Source organism: Ptychodera flava, chromosome 15 (genome assembly GCF_041260155.1).
Source record: "Ptychodera flava strain L36383 chromosome 15, AS_Pfla_20210202, whole genome shotgun sequence".
Classification (NCBI taxonomy): Eukaryota; Metazoa; Hemichordata; class Enteropneusta; family Ptychoderidae; genus Ptychodera; species Ptychodera flava.
The window spans coordinates 26,345,484-26,362,697 of NC_091942.1; the positions used below are offsets into that span (position 1 = coordinate 26,345,484).

The 17,214-nt window shown below is 37.4% G+C and overlaps 1 protein-coding gene across 2 annotated transcripts in view; it reads right to left on the minus strand.

Moving 5' to 3' along the window:
* Nucleotides 1–252: 252 nt before the first annotated feature.
* The window catches only part of LOC139151699 (endonuclease V-like), a 69,505-nt gene continuing 52,543 nt past the window's right edge, over nt 253–17,214 (minus strand). For both annotated transcript variants that reach the window (XM_070724653.1, XM_070724654.1), the window contains one exon: nt 253–757. In XM_070724653.1, coding sequence (XP_070580754.1) covers nt 692–757 — 66 coding nt within the window. In that variant the 3' untranslated portion in view covers nt 253–691. The remainder of the gene's footprint in view (nt 758–17,214) is intronic.

Here is a 17,214-nt window from a genome sequence, read left to right on the forward strand (position 1 = left end):
TCTAGAACATAGTTGACGAATATAAAAAAAAAACTTGTGTAAGGACCTAAATAAATTCGCCTCAAATGAGTTAAAACGTGTTCAAATTGACAGAAACTTTTGAAGTGTGTTGTGTTTTCATAAGAAATGAAGTTATACCCTGTTGGCTTATATCCTGTAGAGCTAGGTGTACTAAAAGAGAAATCAAAAGGTGATGGTGAATACAGAAATGCACACACACACCTTTCACATAAATACTGCGGTACGAGTTAATTTTGGAATACAAAATTGCTATTTATTATAGAAATTATGAAGTGCAATGACCTCTTATAAATTTAAAACCATTTAATCACCATGGGTTGAAACAATTTATGAATGATTTGTCTTTCACTTTAAAATGAACCTTGAAAGGCTATTACAAAATCTTCTGAGATACATGTAAGTGGCTTTCAAGAATCTTTCTAGATTTGTAAATTTATTATAGAAATGACGAAGTGTCATGCCCACTCCTAAATTTAAAACCATTCAATTACCACAGTAGGAAATATATACATATGACTTGTCTTTCACTTTAAAATGAACCTTGAAAGGGCTATTACGAAATCTTCTGAGATACATGTAAGTGGCTTTCAAGAAGCTGTCTAGATTTGTAAATGACGGTTGGACAGATGCTGATAGTGTTTTATGGACAACAGTTGAGATTCATCTCTGGTTAATCTTCATCGGCATTACTGGAATGGAAATTCTGTCTCAAGTACTCCCTGGATTGTATATCAGCCTGCAATGAAACAAGCACAGAGTGGAATATGAAATGTCTGCGTAAGCCGTTTAGTGTCAGATTTAGGTTAAAGAACAACACACTCAAGAGATATGAGTTGCGACAAGTGTAATGTTGGGTGTACTTTGCTCTGTTTAATAAATAAGTCGTCATCAGCAATGTTAGACGTGAATGAAAGTAGGCAGCAGATTACTAACAAGGTTGACATGATAAAGCAGTGTCTGTACACTGTGAGAGACAAATTTGACCATGTTACAGCACTGCTTGCAACAACCTACGCAACTGAGCATTTGCGGTTGATTTGGCAATCTCCTATGATGCCAATCTCACAGACAATATTGCAATGTGTCAATCTACATGAGCTAAATTGTAGCGAACAAAGATTACATTTGGATAATATTCGACCCTGTGGGGAGAAAAAAAATTAATGTGCTGATTTTTATTAGTTCATTCGATATCATCAGAACAAGGGCACACAGCGAGTCAATTATTGTCTGCATGAGAAAAGGACAGGACGGAGGACAATTATCGCCATCCAACTGTTTTTTGTGCGTTTCCCTCTCTTTTGCTCTTCGGTGAAAAAATCATATTGTGAAAATCAATCAGAAGACGTTTATATTTAGTAATTTCTGATGATTCTCCAATTACTAGGAGCAGCCTTCAATGGATCATGCTGGGTGTGCTATTGTGTGTGGTACAAACTGATGGCTTTTTGTCAGGACGAGTTTTCATAACAAAAGGAGCAGTCAGAAAACATACTGACATCTCAAAACCCTTTCTCTCACCCAACGGATCACTATGAAAGGACAAGTCTATTTTTCTACACCTGCATGTAAAGAGACAACAATGAGGCAGTGGCAACTACTTCTGTTCTATGCACTTGAACCCCAGTACTATACATCTTTTCATCTACAGCATTTACATGCAGGTCGGGTTAAACATAAAAATCGACACAGTAAATCCTTCAGTGATTGTTATTTTCTACCTGTAATTGCTATTTCATATACTCTATGAGTTTATCTAAAAGTTGGCATACAGAAATGGAACTGAATGAACTGGAAATACAATTGGCCCTAGGAGATGATGGAATAGCTGATTACCCCACTCAACTCTGAGACATGCAATAGGTGGGATTGTTAATAAAGTGACGCCGCTTGGCTATCGTGACCATCCATGGCAGGTGCCGATCACGGGACAGGTTCTATAAGAATAATACAATGTTGAGATTCGGGATGAAATGACTGTTCTTCCGAATGCTAATTATGTTTCCTGTTCTCATAAACAGATCAAATATCATACATCTACATTCTGTAGCAGCCATGATATTACCATTAGATCCCAAAAGCTCTCACAAATGAGAAATAATTAATGCAGAAAATGCACAGGTCGTTCTGGAAAAATAAAGAAAGTAGTGGACGCTCATTCCTTTTTGCTGTCAAATATGAATCAACCTGCTCTTTGGTTGCTTCTGAGTTTTTTTGTCTTAACACTTTGAAAGCCAAGGTTTTACCATGGACAGGCATTTCACAGACAGGAGGGACAACAGGACCTCAAATTATTTAGAGAATTAAAAATACTCTGAAGTAGTTTCTATAACACTTCAAATTACTCAATCATATTCAGTTTCACAAGAACAATGAAATAATGGATTCTATATTTGCTGCTGATGACCACAATAATGGGAAAATAACATAAACTTTACTTATCTAATAAAAGAAATATGAGAGAAAGTTGACAAGAAGACAGAAAACACTTTGCAAATACAGTCATATTGTGTAGAGATGGTTTAATATACTGTACAATCAAGAAACTAGGGAGTGGTGTCAGGTATTGCAAAAAATGAACGTAACGTAGTATTCTACACTAAAGTTGCATTTTTTGGCTCATAAAACAAGGTAAAAATGAGTAACTTTAGGCAAAAGTCTGCATTTCATGGCAGTGAATCTTGTCTTGTCCAATGATACGCACCTATATATCTACCGGAAATGCAACGCAAATTGTACCCATAAACCGGCAGTCTAGTCAGTTCTGTAATTTCCAAAAGGCAATACTCGCTTGATTTCTGTGTCAATCTGGGTACTTTTTGAGTGTTATACATAGTGCATGCAATTCTGTTGAATACAGAAAACACAATTTTTGAATCAGTGTGATCCCCAACTAAATTCTAGGCAGATACTCCCGGCACTGGGCTTGATATACAAAGTGACAGTTTAGATTCTCTGGTGATCCTACACAACCATAACTTCACAGGTGCGAGACAGTGACAGTATACTAGGTAGGGAATCATGAAATTCTCGAAGCCTATACATGCAAATTATTTATTTTTGGACTCATACGATCCCTTTCATCACGGTGACTGACCCCATTGAAATTGAAACCCCTTGCAGTGCGAGGTCACAGCTCCTCATTAAAATCTTGTGCCAAATCAACATACTGTCCTTCTGAGGAAACCTTTCAAAACATTAGTGACTGTGTTAGGAAAATGGTTCCCATGGTAACTGAAATAACAATGAGAAATACTTGTAAATTTGAAAAGGCTGAAATATCCTTCAAACTTTCAGTTCAATAAACACAAAATGGTATGTCAATTAACTTTTTTATCTGTTCAGTATATAGGAAAAATGAGAAAAAAATGGTCTTTGTCTGTAAACTCAAGTCCATAGGATCCGATTGCAGTTAGCTAGTTATGTATCGGAAATTGAAAACATGCATGTTCACTCATAACAAAAACAATGTTACCATAAAAAGCATTGCTCATTTAGGTATGGGATCGAATTGCAAAATGACAAAGAAAGATGACATGCTTTGGCTTTTTCATGAGTGATCAACAGTCCTGTCCGGATTTCATGAGTGATCAACAGTCCTGTCCGGACATCAGAACGTGAACATGAATATTTCTCAAATTTATCATCTTACTGTCATGAAGTATCAAAGTTTCTAGCAGCGACACAGATGGATTACTGTGCTGTATGTTAGAAGATATATGCTCTGGTAACCTGTGTCACCATTGTTTGGACAGATTTTCTTTTGGTCCATAGTTCTCATCATTCACCATAGTAATAAAATAGTGTAAACAGTTTTGTTCAATGTTGATCAAGGACTTCATGGCTTTTCAAAACAAAATGCTGGACTCAGATACAATCTTTATTTTAACATGCCATAATTTAAACATAGTATGATGTTTATCAATCTAACAAAATTCATTTAAGTACTAAAGTCTCTATTTTTAAACACTAAACCCTGGCATTTTTAGTTTGACATGAACACATGTAGTGACTGAAGAACCTGTGAAATTATTATTCAAAGCATTCTGCATATTTAGTTTATTTTGATGCTGGCCTTGTGTGGGATGAATACAATCGTGCATCAAGATAGTTAAATGGAAAGTTCAACAATGCCAAAAACACTAACCAATCAACCTACAGTTTTTGTCCGTTTTAACTTTGTGTAGGAGGAAAACAAGGATGCGCACAGACCAGTTTGATGGAAATTTCCCCTTGTCAGTGTGAGTGTTTGCCTTTGCCATGGTTTTTCATGCTAATTGTATTCAAATCATTACTAAACTATCAACCAATCACCCAACAGTATTTTGTGCATCTTTAGTATATATAGGAGAGATAAAAGTATGTGTACATATAAGTTTGATGGAAATTTTCCCTGTTTTCTTTTGACACAGTTTTATGCTAATGATTTCCAAAACATCAACCAATCGGAAAATTTAGTTTACCTGTGCTAAAGCTGTGGGTGTTTTCAAAAGATTGGCAAAACAGAGATTGCCTCAGCAAGGTCTGCACTTGGTAAACATTTATGTAAGTTTCTGTATAAGGAATTTGGCATCTATGGGAAAAAGACACAAATTATCATGTATGAAAACTTTGAACCAATCAAGATACAGGTCAAAGGTTATCAAACTTTTCTGACCCCAAATAGTAAGATCAATGGTAGAAGATTCCATAATATGGTACATCTGTCCTTGTTCAATATGTGTGTAAGTTTTTGTATAAGTTGGGTAGCATTGATGTTAACACGAGACAGGATTAGAGTAATTAACCTTTACTGTGGCTGCACACAATGCATTGTGTGGTATTCTCATATTCCACAACAATGCTATGGTTAAAAATAAATGTACCTCCTTTGCAAAGGCTTGTACACCACAAGTCTGCTTTAAACATCAGCAAATACGGTAGTTTTGTTATCATGGATAGAGACACAGGAACATGTAGATGCTGGTTGATGTCTGCTGTATGTCAAATAAAATTGCAGCACTAGATCATCTTTCAACTGTTAACTTAAAGAAGGTATTGATGTTGAAATACAGGAAGTTGCTGGTTCTCAAAGATAACTTAAAATTCTGCTTGCCGTTTGTTTTGCCTTCCTGAGATAGTCAGAGAAATAATATTTTTCCTTCTTCCCTTTAGGCCGAGGGTTTTGCCATTGGATATTTTTTTATGCAACCTTCCCCTGCTTGACTTGGCTGTGCATGGCAAGCTAAAACAAACAGCAGCAAATATCAAGCAAGACTCACAGGGAGTGGCTAGTGATGCCAATGGGACAGGAAAAAATAAACATTTTTTGTCATATGTTATTCTGTTATGCTGTGTGCCCCCAGGCACTGTTTATGTATGCGCAACACTTCGTCTTTGCATAAATCCAAGGTGGAATGACATACGAAGTGAACATCATTATTATATTTGCAGTTTTACAGTTAAATGTCAAATATTTTTTTTCTTGACATTTTCTTTTACTTATAAGGAAAAGCTGTCTTTGCCATTTAAATGGACGAATATAATATATTCCATTTTACCAATTTTATGCAGAGCAAGCCTTTCTACTGAATTTTATGGGGAACAAAAATCCCTGGCAATTGCTCTAAAATTTTACCAAGTTATCAAACAAGTCAGCTTCTTCTCTTTTTCAGTCCATCACCCTTCTAATAATGAATTCTTGAATTGGTTATGATTTCAATGTTTCATGAAAAACTTTGAATTATATATATTGCAGTAATAGTTGTATGCATTAAAAAAGAGTGAAATTGCCATAATATTGCCAGAGTCTTGAATAGCATGGCAAAAGCTGAGTGCGTGGAGATTGAGGCGGGCAGACACACATGCAGATAGACAGACAGACGGATAAATGAAATACAACTAGACCTTGGGAGTGCACAAAGCCTCAAGTGCTTCCACTGATTGATCTGAAAAAAATGAGGATTTCAATTTGGCCTCAATAGCCACAATCCCCCGTTCCCAAAACGATAATATTTTGAGTGTAGTAGGGTGAACAGCATTGCACAATGAAATCAATCTTGGCAGTTATCTGGCATTGATGTGCAAAACTCTTTCAATGCTTTCACCCTTCTAATAATGAAATTCCATTACTCTGATTTAAAGCTGAAGGTGATATCATTACATTCCCAGCATATTGCAAACGAGGATGTATTTGTTCAGTCATGAAGGTGATATCATGGACGTTGTGACAATCACTTTAATAATCTTTGCAGTAGAGTGCTACATGTATTTGGACATGTTGTACACATATCTCGAGCCTGTTTGTTCTTGGAGGTTTTCTGAGATGAAACTGGCTGTCTTTTCTAGCTGCGTAGAAGTGCAATTACACCCCAGTTGTATGCAAGTGTGAAGGATAGCTTGCCGAGTATATAACATTCCATTTTATTACATGGGTATGTTGCATTCTCATCTGCCAGCTGAGTATTACATCAAGTAATGGAAGCCATGTCTCAACAACATGCTTAGCCATACATGTAGTTTTCATTCATCCACCATTCAAGTATTTTTCCTCGATGTCTATTCCAGGAAATGCATACGTGTAATTGCATAAGATCACTTTCTATTGGCTCACAAACTTTAGAAAATATTAGTGGTGTCTCAGCAATTGTCTACGGAATATATGACAATGATGGATCAATCTTAAAAGACTCATCAAGCTGAAAGTAGAGAATGTGTAAAACTTGAGTTATAGTAACTATGTACACTTGATGTGTCTTAATACACACACACACACACACACGCACACACATACACACACATATCTACAAAAATGCATACAGGTATTGTATATTTACATGTATATAATACAAACAAGTACACATACACATCTACAAAGATATGCATTATCACTTGGTGATATTGATCAATGCCAGAGCAGAGTGTCAGAAACATACACCTGAATTACTTTAAGTATAAAGCAATAATTTGTTCGTTATCGATTTACAGACAGACACAGATTGTTAATGTTAGGCAAATAATTGAAACACGTGGACACATGCACACGTGTACAATACATACACAGCTGTGGCAAATGAGAAGATTCCCGCTAATCACCTAGAGACACAGATTTAACATTCAGATATTATGATTCTCTTTAGTAATATGTTTCTTTTTGTCAGTGGGGCTGAAAATATTCAAGGCAGTCAGAAATAGAAATCAGATCACTTTAAATAGATATTCAGCAGGGGATGAATCACTGTTGGTCTTTCCCTAATCAGCAGTTACTTCACCAGATTACACCAGGTCTTCTTAATTGCTGTGCGACAAGAGAAGACTGTCTGTGGTTTTTATTTGGAATGGTCTGACTCTTTAGACGTTGATGAAATGACATCCCTGCCCAATACCATGTCTCCAGACCACCTGCGCTGATAAAGTCACCAAATGTTGAAGAGTGAGATAAGTCAAGTATCAAATGTTTATGGTTGTTTATTGATCACGGGCATGCGTCGAATTGTAGATTGATTTTTTCTTGTCATTTGTGAATCAAATGCAGGAAGATAAATAATACACTGCACCTTTCCTCAATACTTCTTGCAAATGAGCTGTCTAGCTGGAAATTAGAAGTCGGCATTTCATGTGTGGTTTACTTTCATTATGTAAATCGTATGGTCCTCAATATTTCATTGATCATGTTTCAAACAACACCATGTGATTTAAATATTGTTCTTGGGACCATGATTATAATCACTTTCAATTGCAGTGCAGTGTAAGTCAAACTTACAAACAGATGATCATGTCTGCCAGAGTCAGCTATAGAGCTCTGCCTGTTTATGTTGTGAGCTAGCTGTGATTCTTAAGGTAGAATGTAGCTGTGGAAACGCAGCTATCTGTTGGTGGGGTAGCGTACGTAGCTATGCGGATCAAAGGTCAACCCCGCCACGGATAGCTGCGGGCCAACTACCAGCGAAAGTGGGTCCATTACGACGACACCACTTGTATCGCAATTTTGAACGTAATTCGGCTGATTTTCCAAGGAGTACTCAAGATTTTCACTCCAGCAGCGAGTTTGACTTCAATTGATATGCTAATAGGGACTCACGTTCGAACGCACGACGTCCTTATTAGCCTATCAATTGAAGTCAAAGTTCGCTGCTGGAGTGAAAATCTTGAGTACTCCTCGGAAAATCAGCCGAATTACGTAAACGAACCAGAAATTTTGTTCACAAAAGAAGTAAGGGAATGAGCAATAATCAGAGTTCAGGCAGGTATAGGTCATTTTATTGAATTACACTCACTTTGGTTTATTTTGCTGTTCAAAGTTCTGATACAAGTGGTGTCGTCCTAATGGACCCACTTTCGCCGGTAGTTGGCCCGCAGCTATCCGTGGCGGGGTTGACCTTTGACCCGCATAGCTACGTACGCTACCCCACCAACAGATAGCTGCGTTTCCACAGCTAGGTAGAATGCGCCTCAGTGACAGATCCTCGGACTCTTGAACTTAGATAATTTTCTTCTGATCTACCACTGATAGGCATGCATTTCAAAGCTCTTGGTGTAATTATACTTTTTACCATCTTTAGTTTTTTGAAAATCCAAAAGTTAAATTTTTCTCCAAAGAGTTAACACAGGGATGACGGCCATTTTGAATTTAAAATATCGGTAAATTTTAGCTTATTTGTTTCTGTAGTACCAAATTTGGCACGGTTATCCCTGAATTTTATTTTTGAGTCGGTGAGAAAAAGGTTGAAAGTTTCATTTTGGAAATTTTGAGCAAAAGTTTTAAGTCCTTCATTTTCAAGGCGCATACTATCTTAACCCTGTCATCAAACTCAAATCAATTGTTATCAATAAGGAGCATGCATGGACCTGGGGTCATGGCATTCATTGGGGTGAACAGGATAAAAAGCAGTCAGAATCAATGTATTGCGCTCGAGAAAGAACACTTTGTTTCTCTATTTTACAGATCGTCTACTGTGCATATAATGATAAATGACCTGCAGAATTAGTAATTAAAATACAAAACTTCATTTAAGGATCATGGACGTGAATGTGATTGAAACAGTGCTGCCGCATTCAGATGTTGCAATGAATTTGATCAACTTGAAATGGTAGAGCTGCATCTAGGCTTTGCGATGGTTTTGACCAAACTGTTTTCCCACAGAAGTCTTAACTGTGGTAAATGTGTTGTTTCTAGAAAAGGACAGGCTTTTATGTTGGAAACTTTCTCACTAATGAACTAATGGAAACATTCCCAACTGTTTAAACTCACATTCATCAAATAAAGAGTTCAGCCTGTAACACTTTTCTTGGTGCATTCACTGTCACAGAAGCTTGTGACCGCAAATCCCTATGGCTATTGATTGGATACTATTTCTTAATGCAGTAATTTACTTTGAACATAATGAATGATTTGACTGTTTTACTTCCTTTCAGGATTCAGGTCACCATGCAGGTGTACAATTTATATCAGTGATTCTGTCCACATACTATACAAAAATATTACATAACTACAAGTATAACCGAACATTGACAAAATTGATGCATACACATATATATATGTTTATTTCATTATTTATTTACTGGTGTGGTGTGTGTGTATATATATATATATATATATATATATATATATATATATATATATATATATATATATATATATATATATATATATATATATATATATCCACAGGTATTTACAAGGTGAATGTCAATATAATTGTACTGGAAGTGATTTTTATATTGATATGTACTCTGCATATACATGTTCATGCATACATATATACAAACATATTTATTTACTCATTTATTTTTACATTCATTCTTTTGTTCATTTGCTTGTTCATTTATTTGAATATTTGCTCCAGTAAGGTGTTGTGCAGAGCATGTGTGTTCAATGAAATGATGACCATTCTGAATGGATATCAAGGGATGCACAATAGCCTTTAATTAATGTTACAGATAAGGTTCTGTGGCGGTATGTGGTAAAGAACTGAGGAAATGTTCCATGTTAAATCAAAACCAAGCTGGCAAAGATGACTTCTCTGTTATCAATCGCATGGCATGTTGCTGGCCATGAGTCCCAGCTTACAAATTGATTCAATCTGCAGGGTGTGTGGAATTCCACTTAGTACATGGTGATTTGTCATAGATATCGCTGCTTTCAGTTCCGTCACTGCATGTCTCATGTCAAAGAAAAGAACACTGCACTGCCATCAATGGATGACAGGGAAAGTTAACTTCTGAAGTTGTGAAACAACTGATTGGTAACCATTGTATTTACCAACAGAAGCCATGAATGAAATAATGTCTACTATTAAAGACTTAAGAAACCAGCAAGGCAGCAACTGCTGCAGCCAAGTGCATGTTCACCACCCATTGTCATACAGGCAGCCTACTATCCAATTAGTCAGCCACCTTGTCAGTCAGTAGATCAGTCAGTCGGCCAGTTGGTCAGTTGTTCAGTTGGTTGATTCATTAGTCAAGCGGTCTGTTTTTCTAGTTATCCAGTCCTCCAGTCTGTCAATTAGTCAGTCAGAGAGTCAGTCAGTCAGTCACCAGTTAGTCACGAAGTCAGTCAGCCTGTCAGTTGGGCAGTTCGTGTCCATCTGTCGATCAGTCAGTCAGTTATCCCAAGTTGTCAATCAGTTGCTTAGCTAGCTAGTCAGTTTAGTTCTTCAGCTATTCAGTTAGGTCTGCTAGTCGGCACTGCAGCTCTGCCTTCAGCCGCACATAGCCTGCTGTCAGTAAGCCATTGACCAACCAACCAGTTAGTCAGCAAATCAGTGACTCAGCCTAACCCTACACCAATCAAACAAGCCAATTTTGTACAATGTTTGTTCTGTTTTCGGACTTTAAGCAATCCAGTTATCGTTTCTCAATGGTAGAGAGATCCCTAATTGCTGGTATAGGGGATAGGTATGATTTACTTAAATGCATACAAATAAGCAATGATCTTGTGGCAGAGTGCTATTCAAGAAATGTTAGACAGGGATTCAGATTTTTCATGCCAACCTTTGACTTACCACAAGAAAAAAGTAAGCTGTGAAATTATTGACGTCGTCATCGCAATTATGCTCACTCTGTATAATAAGTGAAGACTCTAATTGCCCCTAACAGACTCTTTTTCACCTCAGTCAGATTAGATCAAGTGTAAGATATGTCATTTTGTTCTAGGTTTAAAGTGAAGTCTTACAATTCAATGAGCAGATTTTGGTCCATCTGTTCAATTTAGCCCATTAGTCGAGTGCAGGGAAATTCGAAGGCCATTTGGTGATGATTGCATGTCACATGGTGTGATGTACTTCACTATAATTGTATCGCTTGTACTTTGGGTCAAACTACAAATTAAAGTTCAATGGCAAGTCTCAAAGATCATGATCAGAACACATCATGTGGGCTTCATGGTTTCGGCGACTCCCCGGGGATTGTGGAGTTGAAATTTCTCTCTAAATGGATTTGAAATTTATCCCTGTGAACCCAGTCGACACAGAAAGCAATACTTTTTCTATCACTGCCAACACCTTCCAACCTGCCTTGTGCTGTAAATTCTAGCTGCAAAAATTCCATGTGAAAATCTGCAGTGTTCAGACATTTGGGACCTACATCACCTGCGTACGTTACTTTATCACTTGTGTGAAGCACATAGATAATGAGACAGTATGACTGGCTTTGATGGTGGTTGAAACAAATGCAAGAGGGGCCTGCAGTTGACAGTCTCAACATCAACAGTGCAAGAAAAAATAGACAATTAGGTAAAAAAAAAGCATTTTGTTTCCCATCACGTGCGTCATGTGAAAACATGCGCGTCACGACTTTTGTTATTTTGAAAAAAGAAAAATCGTGGAACAAGCAGAAACATAACATCTTCATGTGAATTCATGTCATGGATCAGTTGATACGTTCAATAAATGTTCTGCAATATTTCACGGGTTTGTTTCTTTCCGTGGCAGCCCAGGCCTAGGTAAGAAATATTAGCAAAGCGTACGGTCCATATCGTCAGGATGGAATTCTAGATAGCTAAGCTACGAAGTCCCACCTATGAGATGTAAAACACAGATAGTTGATGACAAAATCTAGATTGTCAAGACGCAATTTTGACGATTTTTCCCGTCATACATGCCGTTTCAACATGGCGGCCTAAGATAACGTCGATGCGAAGGCAGCAGTCGTGGTAAGTTTTTACCGTTATTTTTAGTTTTGAAGTGAGAAATCGTAAAAAATGTATCGCCTTCCGGGTCAAATATCATGGAAATGCCCTCGTGAAGTATTTTTGTCGAACGTTTGGTATTTTTAGAGAAGATAGATGTTAATTGCGGACTGCTGTGGGTCTACCAGCAGATCTGTGCGATTTTGCAAATACTAATAGGAAATAGAGCAAACTTTGCATGAGTACCATTTAATAAGCTAGACCCTGCACATACGGTAATCTCAAAGATCAGATGGTAGAAGTCGCATGTTGTATACGACCAAGTCAACGAGTTGAGATCTTAAATTGCACTGCACTGCACCATACCGTGTACCATACTTGTACTGATACGCACGTGGTTTTCTATGGATATCGCACAGATCAGCTTAGCAGACCCACAGCAGTCCGCAATTAACATCTATCTTATCTAAAAATACCAAACGTTCGACAAAAATACTTCACGAGGGCATTTTCCATGATATTTGACCCGGAAGGCGATACATTTTTTCACGATTTCTCACTTCAAAACTAAAAATAACGGTAAAAACTTACCACGACTGCTGCCTTCGCATCGACGTTATCCTAGGCCGCCATGTTGAAACGGCATGTATGACGGGAAAAATCGTCAAAATTGCGTCTTGACAATCTAGATTTTGTCATCAACTATCTGTGTTTTACATCTCATAGGTGGGACTTCGTAGCTTAGCTATCTAGAATTCCATCCTGACGATATGGACCGTACGCTTTGCTAATATTTCTTACCTAGGCCTGCAGCCATTTTACTTCATGGTGGCCATGTTTGAATTCCCCCAAAAGGGGCTTGGCCACTTTTTTCCCCAAAAAAAGAAATTCCCATGACACATTAGTTTTGAATTCACCAAAGGACAAGAAATATTTTAATTTTTTTGGCCTTTATTGTCAGTAAAGCAACATTGAGCAATTCTTTTTCAAGTTGATCACCCTGATCACAAATTGTCACACTTTTCAAGGTATTAATTTTGTGTTAAATAATTCACACACAGGTAGATTAAGGGTATGCCAGCTTACACAATCTCATTGTAAACATAATTTTGTCACTGAACTGTTAATTTGAAAAAAAACCCTAAGGAGCTATTAAAGCATTTGTATCACTGAATCTGTTTGAGTTTGAAGGTCAGATTGCACTTTGCTACATATTTTCAAAAGTAGCCTTTTTTCGTTTCTGTGACAAAAAAGGGAAACAAAGTAGCCTTTTTTCGTTTCTGTGACAAAAAAGGGAAACAAAGTCGACCACACATCTGTCACATTGCACATCAATAGAAATTCACACCTCTGCAGTAATTTTGAAATGAGAAAAGAAGATAGGATAAAGGGAATGAATAGAGAGATGCAAGGTTTGGATGAACACACTAGGGCTGATCACTGTTCATTTATATGATTTCAAACAGCAGGAGCACAGTGAATGCAACAAAAATGATAGGACTTATCTCAAGGTGACGCTTTGATTACAGATTTTTTTAAAGGTAGAATGCGCCTCGGAGATGGATATTTGGACTTTCAAATTTTTATAGTTCTTTTCCGATCTACCACTTGTGAGGGGTCATATTAAAGCTCTTGGTGTAAAAAAAATTCACTGACTTAGCTTGTTAGTCCCCACGGACACCGTCCGGGGGGACTTATAGGTTTGGTCATGTCCGTGCGTCCATGCGTCCGTGCGTCCGTCCGTCCGTCCGTTCACGCAGATATCTCAGAGACGCCTGGAGCGATTTCGTTCAAACTTGGTACAAGGATAGTACCATACCTCATACAGATGCACGTCGATTTGTTTCACAATGCGATCAAATTTGGCCGTGGTAGAGGACTTTTTAGTTTTCACCTCCATAGACTCCCATGTATAAGGCAGACCATAGACTCCCATGTATAAGGCAGACCATAGACTCCCATGTATAAGGCAGACCATAGACTCCCATGTATAAGGCAGACCATAGACTCCCATGTATAAGGCAGTCCATAGACTCCCATGTATAAGGCAGACCATAGACTCCCATGTATAAGGCAGTCCATAGACTCCCATGTATAAGGAAGTCCATAGACTCCCATGTATAAGGCAGTCCATAGACTCCCATGTATAAGGCAGTACATAGGCTCCCAAGATAATAAAAATTTAGTTTCTCATCGTATTCATATTGCAAAAAGGATGCAGTGACACAGTTTTTAGTCCTCACAGATAAAGTCCAGGGGGCTCATAGATTGGGTCATGTCAGTCCGTGAGTCCATCCGTTCACGCAGATATCTCAGACACTTTGACAAAATGTCATGTGACCTTGGTGACCTTTGACCTCGAATCTACATATTTGTCCATAACTCAGTAACCACAAGTGGTAAACCTTTCATATATGGTATGATGGGACACCCTATGACGCCACATATTGTACCTCATTAATTATGTGCATATCTAATTTTGAGCGAGCCAATAGAGCTAGAGGTCTGATTTTTGGTATATATGGATAACTTAGCAATACAATTTTTTTGACAAAATGTCACGTGACCTGGTGACCTTTAACCTCAAATATACATATTTGTCCATAACTCAGTAATCACTAATGCTACACCCTTCATATTTGGTATGATGGGACACCTTATGACGCCACATATTGTACCTCATTAATTATGTGCATATCTAATTTTGAGCGAGCCAATAGAGCCAGAGGTCTGATTTTTGGTATGTAGGGATAACTTAGCAATACAATTTTTTTGACAAAATGTCAAGTGATGTCAATGACCTTGACCTCAAATATACATATTTGTGCATAACTCAGTAACCACATGTGCTACACTCTTCATATTTGGTATGATGGGACACCTTATGACGCCACATATTGTACCTCATTAATTATGCGCATATGTAATTTTGAGCGAGCCAAAAGAGCTAGAGGTCTGATTTTTGGTATATAGGGATAACTTAGCAATACAATTTTTTTGACAAAATGTCACGTGACCTCGGTGACCTTTGACCCCAAATATACACATTTGTCCATAACTCAGGAACCACAAGTGCTACACCCTTCATATTTGGTATGATGGGACACCTTATGATGCCACATATTGTACCTCATTAATTATGCACATATCTAATTTTGAGTGAGCGAATAGAGCTAGAGGTCTGATTTTTGGTATATAGGGATAACTTAGCAATACAATTTTTTTGACAAAATGTCACGTGACCTTGGTGACCCTTGACCTCAAATATACATATTTGTCCATAACTCAGTAACCACAAGTGCTACACCCTTCATATTTGGTATGATGGGACACCTTATGACGCCACATATTGTACCTCATTCATTATGTGCATATCTAATTTTGAACAAGCCAATAGAGGTAAATGTATGATTTTTAGTATATAGGGATAGACTATAGGATAGAAATTTTTTGACAAAATGTCATGTGACCTCGATAACCTTTTACCTAAAATACACGATTATGTCAATAAATAAGTAACCACAAGTGCTATGTCCTTTATATTTAGTAGGATGGGAGACCTTATGACAACACATGCTTTACCTCGTTAATTATGCCCATATATAATTGTGGGCAAGCCAATAGAGCTAGAGGTCTGAATTTTGGCATATATGGATTAATTAGCAATACAATGGTTTTTTTCAAAATGTCACGTGACCTTGATGACCTTTGACCTTGAATATGCATATATATGCATAACTCAGTAATCACAAGTTCTTGACGCTTCAATTTTGATAGGATAATAGACCTTAAGATGTCACATCTTGTACCTCATTTATTATGCACATATGTATTTCTTGGCTGGCCAATACAGCTAGAGGTTTGATCTTTTTCCCGATTTAGAACCATAACTTAGACATGCCTCTTGTTTCAAATTGGGAACAATGACATAGACCTATGTGTCCATAGATCTGAACATATACACTTAGTGATACTTCTTAATGACCTCATTTCCCTGCCCCTCAAGACTAATACTCCTATTACAAGTGGGGACTATGTCATTGTCAATGACTTGTTTTCAGAAATTGAAAATTTATATTTCCCCATAGAGTTAACACAAAGTGATGGTGGCCATTTTGAATTTCAAATATCGGTAAATCTTGGGTAATTTGTTTCTCTAGTACCAAAATTTGCATGGTGACCCCGATTTTTATTCTTGATTTTGAAAGGGAATGGATGAAATATTCCTTGAGGAAAGGTGGGGCATTATTTAAGTCTTTCACTTTTCACTACCTTAAAGGGCTGAAAATCAAAGCGTTATACGTAACACAACAAATTCAGTTTGTGATGGAATATATCTTGTAATTTGTTTATCATATAGGCTACATAAATTTTGCCTAGCTGGCATGGATAATACAACTACTTTTGTGACATGGTGCAGGAAATTTTAGCCAGAAAAAGTGAAGTTTCATTATGGATGATCATGAAGTGACTGACCGTAGCATCCTTTTTTAAATTGAATATAAAGTGATGTTTAATCAAAGATCATTCAAGCAAATGCAAACAGTTGAGTGTAGTTATATCATGATTACACTGTACATTAGGCGACCAGATAGTAATATAGAAATAACGGACGACGCGCTGACCATTCAACATTTATTTATGGGCAAGGGCGAGAGGAAAGCCAAAAAATAATGGACGAGGCTTGCCGAGCCCGTTTATTTGGCTTTCCTCTCGCCCGCGCCCATGAAAAAACGTTAATGGTCAGTACGGAGTCTGTTATTTCAATTATATTATCAACGAACCCCGAAAAAATTTACGAAAATTTCCCGTGTGAACGACAACGGGGCCCTAGAACCTGTCAGTGAGTAGTGCGCACGCTGCAAAAATTTTGCAAATCCAGAGATTTTTTTGAAAAAAGCGTCTAAACTTGGCCCACAAATGCTCTATTTTATTTGATGGTTGATTATGAATTTGGTACAAATCACAATTTTTCGTTTTAGCTGAAAAGTTACTATGTTTACGATATTATTCATATTCACAGGCATGAAAACAAACCATTACTGTGTATTTGTGGGCAGTCACGTGGTTCAGCTCGACCAATTAAA